General features: G+C 36.2%; 1 protein-coding gene, 2 long non-coding RNA genes and 1 pseudogene across 9 annotated transcripts; all 4 read left to right on the top strand.

Moving 5' to 3' along the window:
• On the top strand, positions 31-1809 carry LOC108660464 (annotated as a pseudogene).
• Positions 2104-5986, top strand: LOC18586453. Its single transcript, XR_001929829.1, has 4 exons — positions 2104-3432; positions 3771-4225; positions 5343-5631; positions 5858-5986. It is a non-coding gene; the product is annotated as an uncharacterized LOC18586453 (long non-coding RNA).
• On the top strand, positions 5991-8063 carry LOC108663789. 6 transcript variants are annotated; one of them, XR_001929824.1, is made up of 7 exons: positions 5991-6047; positions 6284-6381; positions 6523-6694; positions 6823-6902; positions 7059-7167; positions 7344-7470; positions 7595-8063. It is a non-coding gene; the product is annotated as an uncharacterized LOC108663789 (long non-coding RNA). The 6 variants fall into 6 exon arrangements; XR_001929826.1 differs by having other exon boundaries at positions 6284-6407; XR_001929825.1 differs by having other exon boundaries at positions 5997-6047; positions 6158-6381.
• Positions 8354-13176, top strand: LOC18586452 (thioredoxin-like 3-2, chloroplastic). 2 transcript variants are annotated; one of them, XR_001929642.1, is made up of 5 exons: positions 8354-9168; positions 10031-10105; positions 11257-11323; positions 11748-12532; positions 12833-12963. XR_001929642.1 is itself a non-coding variant. In XM_007009853.2 (5 exons), the coding sequence occupies exons 1-5, from the start codon at positions 8822-8824 to the stop codon at positions 12935-12937; spliced, it is 612 nt and encodes a 203-aa protein (XP_007009915.2). In that variant the 5' UTR covers positions 8360-8821; the 3' UTR covers positions 12938-13176. The 2 variants fall into 2 exon arrangements, 1 of the variants encoding a protein (XP_007009915.2); XM_007009853.2 differs by having other exon boundaries at positions 8360-9168; positions 12515-12532; positions 12833-13176.

Below are 13325 nucleotides of genomic sequence, written 5' to 3'. Positions count from 1 at the left end.
TCAGTGGAGCTTCGTCTTCGTTGACTTCACGTAATCTGCACATGCCAAGTCTTCATTGACTTCACCGAATCTACGCGTGCCAAGTCTTCATTGCCTTCACTTCAGTAAAGCCACTCTTCATTTCATTGTTTGCGAATCAATTCCTTTGATCTTCTTCAAACCTTTCTTTAATCACCGAAAAAAAAAAATGACTTTGGTGGGTCAAGCTTTTCTCACTGCTTCCATCCAGGTGCTGGTTGAGAGGATTGCTTCTCGGGATGTTTTGAATCTTTTTAAGGGAAAGAAACTTGAAGACGGGCTGCTGAAGAAACTGAAACGAGCATTGATGTCAGTTAAAGCAGTGCTCGATGATGCTGAAAATGAGCAGATCACGAACCCAAAGGTGAGAAGCTGGATTGATGAGCTCAAGGATGCTGTTTATGATGCGGAGGACCTCCTTGATGAGATCGCTACTGAAGCTCTTCGAAGCAGGATGGAATCCGAGGATCAAACTAGTACTGCAAAGCAGGTATGTAGCTTTATCTCTTCTCTCAATCCTTTCAATTGGGGGATGGGATCAAAACTAGAAGAAATCCTTGAGAGACTAGAATGTTTAGTCAACCAAAAAGACATCCTGGGTTTGAAAGAAAGTAGAGGAGAAAAGTCATTTCCAAGACCACTTGCAACTTCTCTGGTGGATGAATCGGGTGTTTATGGTAGACATGATGAAAAAGAAGCGATCATGGAGTTTCTGAACCCAGAATATGCAAGTGCAAATCAGATCGATGTGATTTCAATAGTGGGTATGGGAAGGGTTGGTAAAACCACCCTTGCACAATGGATCTACAATGACGAGAGCGTGGAGAAATGGTTTGACGTCAAAGCATGGGTGTGTGTTTCAGATGAATTTGATGCTTTAAGGGTAACCAAAACCATGCTTGAAGAAATCACTGCTAGCAGTGATGATAGTCAGAACCTAAATCAGCTTCAACTTCAATTGAAGGAGAAGCTATTGGGAAAGAGGTTTCTATTTGTTTTGGACGATGTTTGAAACGAGAAATATGTTGATTGGGAAGAGTTGAGAAGTCCTTCCAATTTTGGGGCAAAAAATAGCAAGATTATTGAACAACACGTAATCAAGAGGTTGCACGCACTATGGGGACTGTTCCAACTCATCATCTCAGTGAGTTGTCTGATGAGGATTGTTGGTTGTTATTTGCAAAACATGCATTTGTTAATACAAGCCCAAGCTTGCGTCCAAATTTGAAGGCAATCGGTGAAGGAATTGTCAAAAGATGCAAAGGCCTGCCTCTAGCAGTGAAAGCACTTGCCGGTCTTCTGCGTTGTAGATTAGATGTTGAGGATTGGAATAAAGTATTAAACAGCAATTTGTGGGACATAACGGATGATATTCTTCCAGCACTCAGATTAAGTTATTATTATCTTCCTTCCCATTTAAAGCGTTGCTTTGCATGTTATTCAAAAGATTATGAATTTCAAAAGGAAGAACTCGTTCGGTTGTGGATGGCTGAAGATCTTTTAGCATACTACGGAGAAGATGTAAATATGGAGGAATTGCGAGGTAGTGAGCACTTCGAAGATTTAACATCCAGGTCATTTTTTCAACAATTAAGTGGGAATAAATCTTGCTTTGTCATGCATGACTTAATTTAAATCTGTATCGGGAAAATTCTCTTATAGATTGGAAGGTAAGTGTTCAAGTGAAATAAGAAAAAAGATCCGTCATTTATCCAATATTCCGAAAAAATATGATGTATTTAAAAAATTTGAGGCTTTATGTGAAATTAAAAGTTTACGTACATTTTTAACTATAAAGTCACTGCGACTGCGTTGTTGGGTTACCAATGTGATAATGGATGACTTCTTACTAAAATCAAGATCCTTACGATTGCTTTCTTTGGCTAACTATGAAAATATCAATGAAGAAATTGAAAAATTAAAGCATTTGCGTTATTTAGATCTCTCTTGTACTTCAATTGAAATGTTTGCAATTTATAATGTTTGCAATTGTACTTCAATTGCGTTATTTAGATCCAGAATTGGTGGGCCATCATCCTTCTCAAATTTAGTATCTTTGCAATTGAGAGATTGTATATTTTGCTTGTTCTTGCCACCGCTTGGGCGATTATCATCTTTGAAATCTCTCTCCATTAGTGGGTTTTCTGAAGTAGTAACAGTGGGTGATGAGTTCTATGGGAAGGGTGATGCTTCGAGTAAACCATTTGGATCTCTTGAAATTCTAAGATTCGCAGATATGTCAGAGTGGGAAGAATGGTTTCGTTTGAAAGATGGAGCTTTCTGTCTTCTTCAAAAGTTATACATAGAAGATTGTCCCAAGTTAACCAAGTCTTTGCCCAAACACCTCCCTTCTTTATTGAAACTTACGATTGTGAGATGTGAGAAGCTTGGAGGCTTGCTTCCAAGGGCACCAAGCATGTCTGAACTTTACTTAAACCAGTGTGATGCATTGCAATTGGAGCCATTGCCTTGTGGGCTTCGCAATTTGAAGATCTATGATTCGAATATCAATGATTCCATATTGGAGCAGATGATGCGCCACTGCACTCATCTTGAAAAGTTGGAAATGGGGTTTTGTTATGGACTCAAATCTCTTCCTGAAGGTAGTCTACCAACTATGCTAAAGGAATTGGGCATCCATAACTGTGATGCGTTGGATTATTCCAAAATCCTTTCGTATACATCCCTTGAATGCTTAGAAATATCAGGCAACAGCAATCATCCACTAGAATCTTTCTCAATAGGATCATTCCATAAGCTAAATCGTCTCCGTATCAGGTCATGCAAAGGCTTGAAGTCGATTGGTGCATCAGAGGGCCCTCACCAACATCTCGCATGTCTCAATTTTTTGAAAATCGAGACCTGCCCTAATTTTATATCTTTTCCCGATGAGGGATTATCTGCCACCAATCTGACAACACTTAGGCTTTTTAATTGCAAAATTTTGAAGTCATTGCCTGAGCAAATGCAATCCCTCTTACCATCCCTTGAGGATTTGACAATATTCAATTGTCCAGAAATTGAGTCATTTCCAAAGGTTTACCCTCCAAATTAAAAGATATTACAATCGGAAGAAGTGAAAAGCTAATTGCGGGCAGGAAGGATTGGGGTTTGGAAAGACTCCCTTCAGTTACAACCTTCCAAATGGATGATGCAGAAGAGATAGAGTCTTTTCCAGATGAATATCTGCTGCCCTCAACTCTTACCAAAATTTACATATTCAATCTTCCAAATCTTAAGTTTTTGGACTACAAGGGCTTTCAACACCTCAGCTGTCTTCGCGAATTGCATATCTCTGGATGTCCAGAGCTCCAATCCATGCCGGTGAAGAGGCTTTCCATTCCTATCATTTCCATTGAGAATGAATTCATTGTGAAAGAGGCCCTTTGGCATAATTGATGCAATCTCACTCAGGTACTCGATCCAGTCATTTGCATTTAATTTCACTAGCCCTTGTCCATTCTTTATATACGCTACTTGTTTATTTATTGATTTTTCTTTTAAAAAAAGTTCTTAATTAATTCCGATTTGTGTAGTATCTTCATTTTTCCTTTTTGGGTGTGTGTTCGTTAGTGGTGTTCGCAAAGTTTTCCTTATCTTTGATGTTTGCATAGTTTAGTCATGAAATGTGTTGTTTTTTTTATCTATCATTTGTTTAATTTATTTTCTTTATAAAGAGGAAAAAACAGCATCATATATTGCAAAATCCTCTTGTATACATCCCTTGAATGCTTACGCATGAATTGCATCAGTTATCATCCACTAGAACATTTCTAGGGCAGGAAGGATTGGGGTTTGAAAATACTCCCTTCACTTGCGAGCTTCTCAATCTGGGATGCAGAAGATATGGTGTCCTTTCCAGATGAACATTTGCTGCCCTCTACTCTTACCCATTTTCACATATGGCGTCTTCCAAATCAGTTTTTGGACTAGAAGGGCTCTCAGCACCTCACATCTCTTCGCACATTGGTTATCTCGGACTGTCCAAAGCTCCAATTGATGCCAGCAAAGAGGCTTTCTATCTCCCTTTCTTCTTTATGGCTTACAAATTGTCCGTTGCTGGAAGAAATTGCAAAAAGAAGGAAGGTAAAGATTGGCCAAAGATTTCCCACATCCCTGTCATTGAGATTGACGGACAAGTCATTATGTAGCAGGACTATAAATGTCTCAAGTAGTCCTTTGGCCTGATCAACGCAGTCTGACTCAGGTACTTCATTCATTATCATTTAATTTCACTAACTTTTATTTTACATATTTATTTTTTGATTTTTCTTTCAAAAATTTTTAATTGATTGAGGTTTGTGTACTGTGTTCTCATTTTTTTCCTTATATTTTTTTTTTGTTTGTGAGAGTAATACTTACGAATTGTGTGTTATTTTTTTTCCACCATTTTGTTGACAATGCATTATGCTCTTGTTCTTGTAACAATTTTATTAATTGTTGGATTAAGTTCTTCATGAAAAGCAAAATAGAAAAAGAAAGAGAAAAGGTTATCTTTTCTTGCATTCTAATGCCAAATTCTCTATTTCTTTCATAACACTAGGGATCACATGCTTAATTTGCTGCAAATTTTTTTATAGCCTGCTAGCTTCCTTCTTTTGACTCATAGTTTCAAATTCTAATCACTGATTCCCACCCAAATGATGTTCCTCTTGCATGATTTGCTTCAGCCTGGAGCAACAGGGCCTCATTTTTCTAAGTAGAATTAATTGCATGAACGTTTTCATCAACATCTTCGCATCAAGCTCTGCATACTTCACTCCAAATTTGGACTTCCTAGAGCTGGAATGATGGTGTGCTCAGATTTCAACTCCTTCCTCTCTTGTATAGTATGAAATCAATGACTACCATATTCTTTAGTTCATACCAGATGGTTAGTTTCATTATCATGATTTGTTCGGTTCAAGGACTGCTCAAACAACTTGGAGAGCTGCTCCTTTTCAAAGTAGTTTTCTAACTTCCATGATCACATTCCTTGAGCAACAAAGCCATCCAGGTTCCATGAAATTTTAGATTGCATTTGGGAATATATATTAGAGACTATGGATTTGGATTTCGAATTTAGTAAAAGTTACTTGATAATACTCATAAATATATGAGTTTTCTAATTACAGTTAAACATATGGATTTATAAAGTATCTCTTATGTAGTGAATTTAAAATACCTAGATAGAAAATTGAATTCCAAATACATCCTTTTTTACTCTCTTAAACGTAATGACTACAGTAATTGTCACAAAAATGAACAAATCAAATTCAAATCCACTCTCTCACATACTTGTTTCCAATGAAGCATCAAGGTTTTAATGAAACTTAAAATGGCAGGAATGAGTTTTTTCTGAAGACAATGAAGAATGTTGGGGCTCATCTCAAAGAACTTTACTTAAATTGTCCTAAGCTAATCGAGATCTTGCCCTCTCAATGAAACTTGAGAATATGTGTGGGTTAACTTCAAATTGCAGCAATCCATGTATTGGAGTTGGTTGAATTTGATTCCTTGCCTTTTGAGGGACTGTTTTGTGGTCTGAACGAGGTGAAAATTAATGATTGCTATACTCCCAACTCAAGGACTAGTATAGTGTCATTCCTATGAAGAGGTGCCTAATTCATTCTGGTATTCTTTTGCACTCTTTATTGTTTGTATCAACTATAAGATCATCTTGTTTTGTTTCATTTCTACATCATTTTCAATTTTTTCCCAACTTAATGTGCCTTTGGTTTATTTACAACTTCCAGAACTTTCTTTCACATAATGTGTATTTGGTTTACTCCTGCATATACTGATCATTGCTGACACTTATCTAATGAATTTTTACCTGGTTTTTTATCCTATGTTCTAGGCAAATTTGAGGTTTTCTTGCAACAATCTTGTGTTTGCAACTGTGATCGACAAGCATGGCATCAACCTCCAATTTCTTGCAATCTTTCTGAAGACTGGCTAGCCTTTTCTGTTTAATGCATTTCTTTTGTTGTTCTAAACTAAAAAGTTGAAGAAAGAAGAGCTGTATTATCAGACATGACGAAAACCAGGTAGGCTTTTTTTTTTTTCCTTTGCAATTCTAGCTTTCATAATGGATCAAGAAATTTATCTGTCAATAATCAATTATTATATGTCACTAACACAGAAACTTTCCTCACAGACAGCCCTCCATTAAATGTGGATTATGTCCTCTGCTTCAAGCTGCTTTGGACATTTAGTTAGTTTTACTTCTGAACTCATGGTATACTTGCATTGACTTTATAGTATGTTTGTTTGGATGTTTAAGCTGCAATCGGCATCCTTCCCTGAAATGAGAAAGGCAATGATGGCATCAAGTACTTGCATAAAGCATTAGTTGTTGTCCAAATGGAGAAGATGCCAGCAGTCAGTATATATATTCTGTTTCATCAGTTCAGTACTATGACACTTCTTTTTTTTCTGGAAAACAGCAATTTAAAGTGTTCTCAACTCTCAGATTAGTGAAAGATTTAAGTTGTTAAGTTCTCTTAATGTTGTTGCATTTAGGTTATCTCTTCATACCAGTAAGAGGGATGTTGAAATTGCTTCATTTCCAGCAGATTAAGGAATTGTTCTTCTTGTGGATTCTAGAGGGAGAGTGGACAGAATTTCACCTAACTTTCACATGTTCTGTTGGAAAATTGACAGCCATGTGATGAAATGAAATAGTCATAGACAGGTCATTGTTCCCTTTGTTTATAAGTTTTTATTGAGGTTGTATCACTTTGTTATTTTCATTATTTTCCCTCTCAAAGATGACTCTAAATTGCTTAGTTCTTTTTAATAGTGTTTCTATTATCCTTTCAGAGTTTTCAAAGTTTTTGAGATGTACTATCAGAATTTGGACTTTGAAGATCTCAGCAACTCACAAAACTTCACGAAGGCAGGTTGACTTTATGCTTTATGGGGGTTTACTCTATAAAGATGTTTTTTTTGCTATATCATAAAGGCTCACAACTCTTCGTGTCTCATTACTTGTTATTTATTGGTTCTCTTTAAATTCTTAATAGCCAATTAAAAGTATTTCACCACATTCTTAGCAGATATCTTATCCGGTATATTTTTCTCTGGCTCTTCCACTAAAGGATCTGCAACAAATCAAATGCGGGTAACTCGTGCCAGTAGCTAATTATTATTATCAAACTTTTGAAGGTCCTTTTTCAAGAAATTTCATACTATTTTGAAATTGAACATGCTATACAGACTAGGTTCAGTCATTAGCACACGGTTACAATTAGAACAAATTCTGTAACTTGAACAAATACTTTTGTGATTGCTCCACTGATGTCTAACACAACTAAAGCTAACATTGATGCTTCTCTGGTCAGTGCTGAAAGTTATGTTTCCATAATACGGAGTTGACTTCTGCTTTCTGGGATAGAAGGTATGCAGACCTGCAAATAGTGATCTTCAATTGTTGTGCATTGCATTCGAGGCTGCCATTTGGTATTTGAGGTATGCCTTGTCACTTGCTTCCTTTTCCTTCAAATGTTTCTATGATTATTGCCAGTTAGTTATGTTCCTTCTTCATCTAGATTTATTCTGTTTTGTTCTAACATAGAAGCTTGCTTTTTTCAAGATCATGTGCCATGAAAATTTCAAGTGGTCTACTACTGGCTTCAGGAGGAGGCCGAATGTCTTTGCAGCATTTTCCACATGCTTCATCTTAAATTTCGGATTGACAAAGCAACATAGAGAATGATGGGGAGGCCGATTCCTTTCTCTTTGGAACCATTAGAAGCCAATAACAACCACAACTCCATTTCCACTCCAGGCAGGCGTTTTCACACATAAGGAGTGCTCTACACACAAACTCGTTTAAGCAGAATTGAAAACCAACTGCTTACGTGATTGAAGTCGGATGTGGATTTTAACTTAAAGATTCTTGCTACTTCCTTCATGTAGTAGTTTACTTCCTAAAATTTCATTACCCTTTCCTGTTTTAATTGTGAATTTCTTGTAAACTTTTGACTAAATCGTCTCCCAAGGTACTTGACATACTTCAAGCTTTTAAGAATAATCTGATATATTATCATTCATTTCATCCAGATGTATTCTTTGGTTTTGTTTTTTCAGAGTGATTAAATTTAAAGCTAGCAATTGAGCAATATTGTTGGTCTCACCAGCTTGACAAACAAGCTCATATTTAAACTGAAATGGTAATGACTGAAAGTATCAACTAATTTAGTTAGTGAAACCTTTGAATCAAAACTTGAGATAGAAAATCATCAATAATAACAAAATTTGTTTTTAAGAAATCTGTATCTGACACACCAATATGTAACCCTGTGCGTCGATGGAGAGACCATGAACTGTAAAATAGCTTGGATCTGTTTTGTTGGGAGGCCAACTGAGTGAGTTCCAGTTTATGGTTTTGGCATATGACAGGACTCTTACTTTTCCACTGTTTAAATTTCAAAGGTTGCTTTGGCCAAGAAAAGAAAATCAGAGTTTGTTTTACTTTTGGCCCTTCGTTATGTAGAAAGGGACCTCTATTCTTTGGTGTATCAGAAACGGACAAAGGAAAAGCCCAATCCGACAGCCGAAACAGTTTAATTCACTGGTCATTGATGTCTGCTCAATCTAACATAGGACTCCACGAACTCTAAAGGCCTGTCGAAAATATCTTCCTTGAAAATCCTGAAACAGGTTGAGGCTCCCGGTCCCATCAAGCAGCCCATTCCCTGTTCCTTCTCTTCTTATTCAGGGTTTTAACCTGATACCTTTTACACCTTTACCAAATATACTATACTCTTTTTCTTTCCGTTTATAAAAAAAAAAAAAAAAACAACAAACATTCCCTGCAATGACTTCTGAATCCTTCACCTTACGCTTCTCTCCATCCCTGAAAACTCTGCTAAATTCCAAGTTTCCGGGAGACCCTTTGCCTTGTTTCGCAACACCCTTTTTGAAAAATCCATGTTCAAGCTTTGATGGGCTTTCTTTGAAGAGAAAAACGTTGAGTTTTAGTGAGAGAATTAATAGGTTCGGAGGGAAATTTGGAATCTTTAATGCTTGGAAAAAAGATGAGTATTTGGAAGAGTTGGATGATGCGCCATTGGCTGTTGAGTTGCAGCAAATATGCAGTGAGAGTCAGTTTGATAGAGTTATTGCTGAGGCTCAACAACTTGAGGAGTCTTTGATTATACTTTGGTATGTGTGTTTCTGGGTAGGTTATATTATGATTTCTTTGGTTTGTTTTGATTTGATATATGTTTTTGTTTACTTTTTGTTGTTTGTTGAATTTGGGACTCTTGTTTATTTTTGGTCTCTGAGAAATTGAGTTAACTTGGCAGGAAAAGGTCAACACTTAAAACCATTTCTCATTCCCATTTGATATTTTTGTATTTATGGAGACGCATTGAGCATTGGGTTACACAACTGAGGTAGCCATTCCTTGTCTCATAAACCTCACCTGCCATTCCCAAGATTTAAACTGGAGACTTCGTGTTGGAGTCTCTAGTTCTAAACGTGAGGTGTCACTTTGGAGACATCTTTGTCCATTTTATGAGATTAATTACTTTTTTGTGGTTTGGTTCCTGAGGAAGTGAAGGAAAGGGAACTAGATTATAAGTTGGAGATATTCTGCCTTTGGAGACCCAGTTATATGACCTAATTTATATGAGACCGGAAACAAGCAGGCTTTTTTAGTTGGTTGTAATTGATTCAAATTGCATGGAGAATTTGTTGCTATATTCAATCTTTAGTTCTTGTTTGTGATGTTGGTGAAGCTTAGATGTAGGTATTATTGTTCAAAGCAAAATTGTTATCTTAAAACCTACCAGTAGGTCTTTTCTCATATGTGTGTGTGTGTGAGTTNGGGGGGGGGGGGTGTTGAATTAATGTACAAAAAGCTTATTGTGTTTACAGAATGAAGATCAACTTGTTTTATTGTAATATTTTTGTTTTCTAGTGGATATGGGATTAAATGAAGATAATAAAGTCTTTTGTTTTACTTCCCTAAAGAATGCTTATATTGAGTTTGATTGCAAAAGAAAGTTTTTTGAACTTTTAGGATGGCAAGCTGGTGCAGAAAATGTATATATTTGAAACCAAAACTGGAAAAGTTGGCAGCTGAATACTATCCAAGGTTAGCCAGGTTTCTTTTTACATCTCTGATCCAATGAAACCTGTGTGTCGCAATGAACTTAGTGTAATTTCCTTGTTATTTCTCAGATCATTCCAGTATACTTTCAGCTTCTTTCCTCCATGTATATTTGGTTTATCAACCTTTTTGTTGTCATCAAGTTATTCACCTATCAAAACAGAGTATACATGTAGAGTTTTTTGCATAAGTCCATAGCTGCCTAGAGATCAACTTCACGCATCTCATTGCGAAATGCATAAGCAACATTTCATCAGAGAATGAAATCTCCCAGGTTTGACCTTAATTTGAAAGTAATTAGGGGAACCACATGAATCTTTTACGCCAATTCATTCACACCAAGTCCTCTCTCTGCTCATTTAGTGAAAAAAGATGCTTTTGGATCCTTCCTCGAAAATAGCAAACAAAAGAATTCAACATTTGTTAGCAGCTAGTTTGGAGGAAATGGACATTTCATGACATCCATAATCTCGGCTCTTGTCACTAATCCTCCTTGCCACATATGCTAAAATCTTGACATGATAGTGGATGCAGCTGAGCAACATCTTTTCAAGTCTCATGTCAATTCTTCCTTTGTAAAATAAGGGTTTTGAACTTGGAGCTTTTGATTTATTTGAGCACATCATTCCATTGTTTTCCTTCATCTTATGCAAATGATATCTAACTATGAACCAATGCTCCCGCTCGTTAGATAGACTCAAAAGCTTGCAATTAGTACTTTCATTATGTTATCTCTGCAGCTGGCTGATGAATCTGGAAACCTTTTTTCCCATTAAAGTATGAGGAGCAGAGTGGGATTCTCCAAGCATCTAACTGGGCTGTTTTAGACTTTTGCATCTTTATACAAATTTGTTGCATGCTGATGCCTTTGATTTGAGTGTTCAATCTGCAGTTTTTAATCCTCAGGATACAGAAATGCTTCACATTTGACTTTCCATTTATTTGTTGGTCGTGCATTCTTAGATAACCCAATGGCTAAAATTTATGTTAGATTGTTGCCATCATGTTTGTATGTGTATCAAAAAAGTTTATATCTATGTAGGTTTGTTTGTTTTGTGAAATTGTTGGTATATGATATTGAGCAAGCTGGCTTGGTGATTAAGGTTAGTAATTTTTGTTTTGAATATTTTGTGTAGATTAAGGTTTTACCGTGTAGATGTAAATACAGTTCCACACAACCTTGTTGCTCGCGCTGGAGTCACGGTAAGTGTCCCATAACCCTACAAAGTACATTTGCTTCAGCAATTTGTCAGCTTAATAATTTTATGTTGGACTTTCAAATAGTCAATACAACTATGTGTTTTGTACTTTAATGGCAGCTAATCATTCAATCTTTTGTATAATGTAAGAATATAGAATAGCAATCGCCTGTAATTTTGAAAACATGTTTGCCAAACTTGTGGTTCAGTCCCTTGGGTACAATAACCTAACTAAGCCTATATATACTGAGTGGACATTGGCAAGTTGTAGTTTCAATTTTCATATGCTGCCAGATTTACCACTTCGTAGTGTTCTAAATCTTTCTGCTTTAGGTCTTCTGTATAGAACGTGATTGAAATAACATTGTGACTCAACTGAACTACTTCCATGTATAATGGCATTCTCTCTCTTCAAATTCTTCTGTCAGGATGGGACAAGATCTAATTTCTAAACAGGAGTAGTATGAAGCTGTGACAAAGTTTTTACAGGAATCAGTCTGGTTTTTCCCTCTTACTATAATTTCCCATCATTCCTCTCTACCTCTTTCTGATCCTCCCAAACTGGTTTCTCTATCTGCCTCTTAGAAGAGTTGGTACACTTTAGTTGGGATATGAATTGTTAACTTTAAGGCATGCAGAAATGTATTATGAATCAATTAGCTAAGAAATGAGTAGTAATTGAGATTCCTTCACCTTAAACTGAAGATTCTGAAACTTTCTCTAGTTCTTCTCAAGAATAATTGGGACATCATTGTCTGTTAGAGACTTATTATGGAATTATTTATTTTTATCGTTACACGATAACAGATGGCTTGGTTAGATCCTGGCAATGGCTTGCTGCCTGTGAGCTCTGTTAGTTCCTTTATAGTCTCCACTGGATTAGTACCAATTTCAATGTCATGAAAGCTTAGATTCTGAAGCTGTATATCCTACAACTGTTTTTATACCAGCTCTCAAAGAGACAGGGAAAAATACTAACATTTTAGAAATGATGTTGCAAATACAATGATCTTATTCATATCCTTGAATGTTCTTTGACATTTCCTCATTTTGCTTTTACACTTTCCCGCTATGAGTTTGTAGGATCTTTAATATTTCCATGCGTGATTTTAATTAGTACTATAGTGATGCAATTATAATTGACTTAATTATACCTTTTTTACATGTTTCAATGCCGTTGACTACAACACTGCAGAAAATGCCAACTATACAGGTTAGTTTCATTTCTTTGAGAAACATTATTTCTGAGGGTCGTAATTAAGCCAAGTTGAGTTGTGTATGGCTAATCAAGCTGGACATTGTCAACTTACTGCAATATTGGGTCCAACTTGAGTCGCTTGATTTCTAAAGAAAATTTTAAGAAGCAGGTTTCTCAAGATTGGTTCAATTAATTTGTGAAGGATCCCAATCAGCTGTTCAGCAAGCTGACCTTAAGCGGAATTTTGATGTTTTGGTTAGTTTGCAGTCCTAGGTTGTTTCTTTTCTTAACTTAATAATGGTGTTTGCATTACAGCTATGGAGGGATAGCAAGAAACAGGCTGAGGTGATTGGTGGCCACAAAGCATATTTGGTTGTTAATGAAGTACGCGAAATGATTGAAAACGAGTGTACCACATGAGTAATAGCACAGCAGGCAACTTTTCAATTTTTTATCTAAATATTTCTCCTTTACAAGGAAATTAAATTTATAAAATTTTCCTGACAAATTAGATCGGTCAAAAAATCATTGCTAAAGAAAAAGAAAACCAGCATGTTGTTTCCTTAACAATGTAACTGTTATACTTGCAACAGAGAAAGTTGCTGTCAAGAAGCAATAATAAAGAAAATTTTGATTCAGAAACTTCCAATTGTGATTTATCTCTTTATGTCTTGAAATATAATGCTATGGCAATGCTCTTTGTTCTGCTGTCATATGAGAAGGCAATGCTACTACCAAAACCTTCGTTTAGTTCTACTGTTAACTTCTCTAGCATTAACACACATTCCCTTGGAGAAGGCTGAAATCT

Source organism: Theobroma cacao, chromosome 10, assembly GCF_000208745.1.
Source record: "Theobroma cacao cultivar B97-61/B2 chromosome 10, Criollo_cocoa_genome_V2, whole genome shotgun sequence".
NCBI lineage: Eukaryota > Viridiplantae > Streptophyta > Magnoliopsida > Malvales > Malvaceae > Theobroma > Theobroma cacao.
Note: the sequence above shows the minus strand (reverse complement) of the source record. Positions and strands in the feature narration are given on the sequence as shown.

Bases quoted from the DNA above. Each gene is read 5' to 3' on its own strand.
- LOC18586452 (XM_007009853.2), top strand. From the start codon at position 8,822: ATGACTTCTGAATCCTTCACCTTACGCTTCTCTCCATCCCTGAAAACT. The intron at 9,169-10,030 runs GTATGTGTGTTT...TTGAACTTTTAG, and splicing joins GAGTCTTTGATTATACTTTG to GATGGCAAGCTGGTGCAGAA. The intron at 10,106-11,256 runs GTTAGCCAGGTT...TATTTTGTGTAG, and splicing joins GCAGCTGAATACTATCCAAG to ATTAAGGTTTTACCGTGTAG.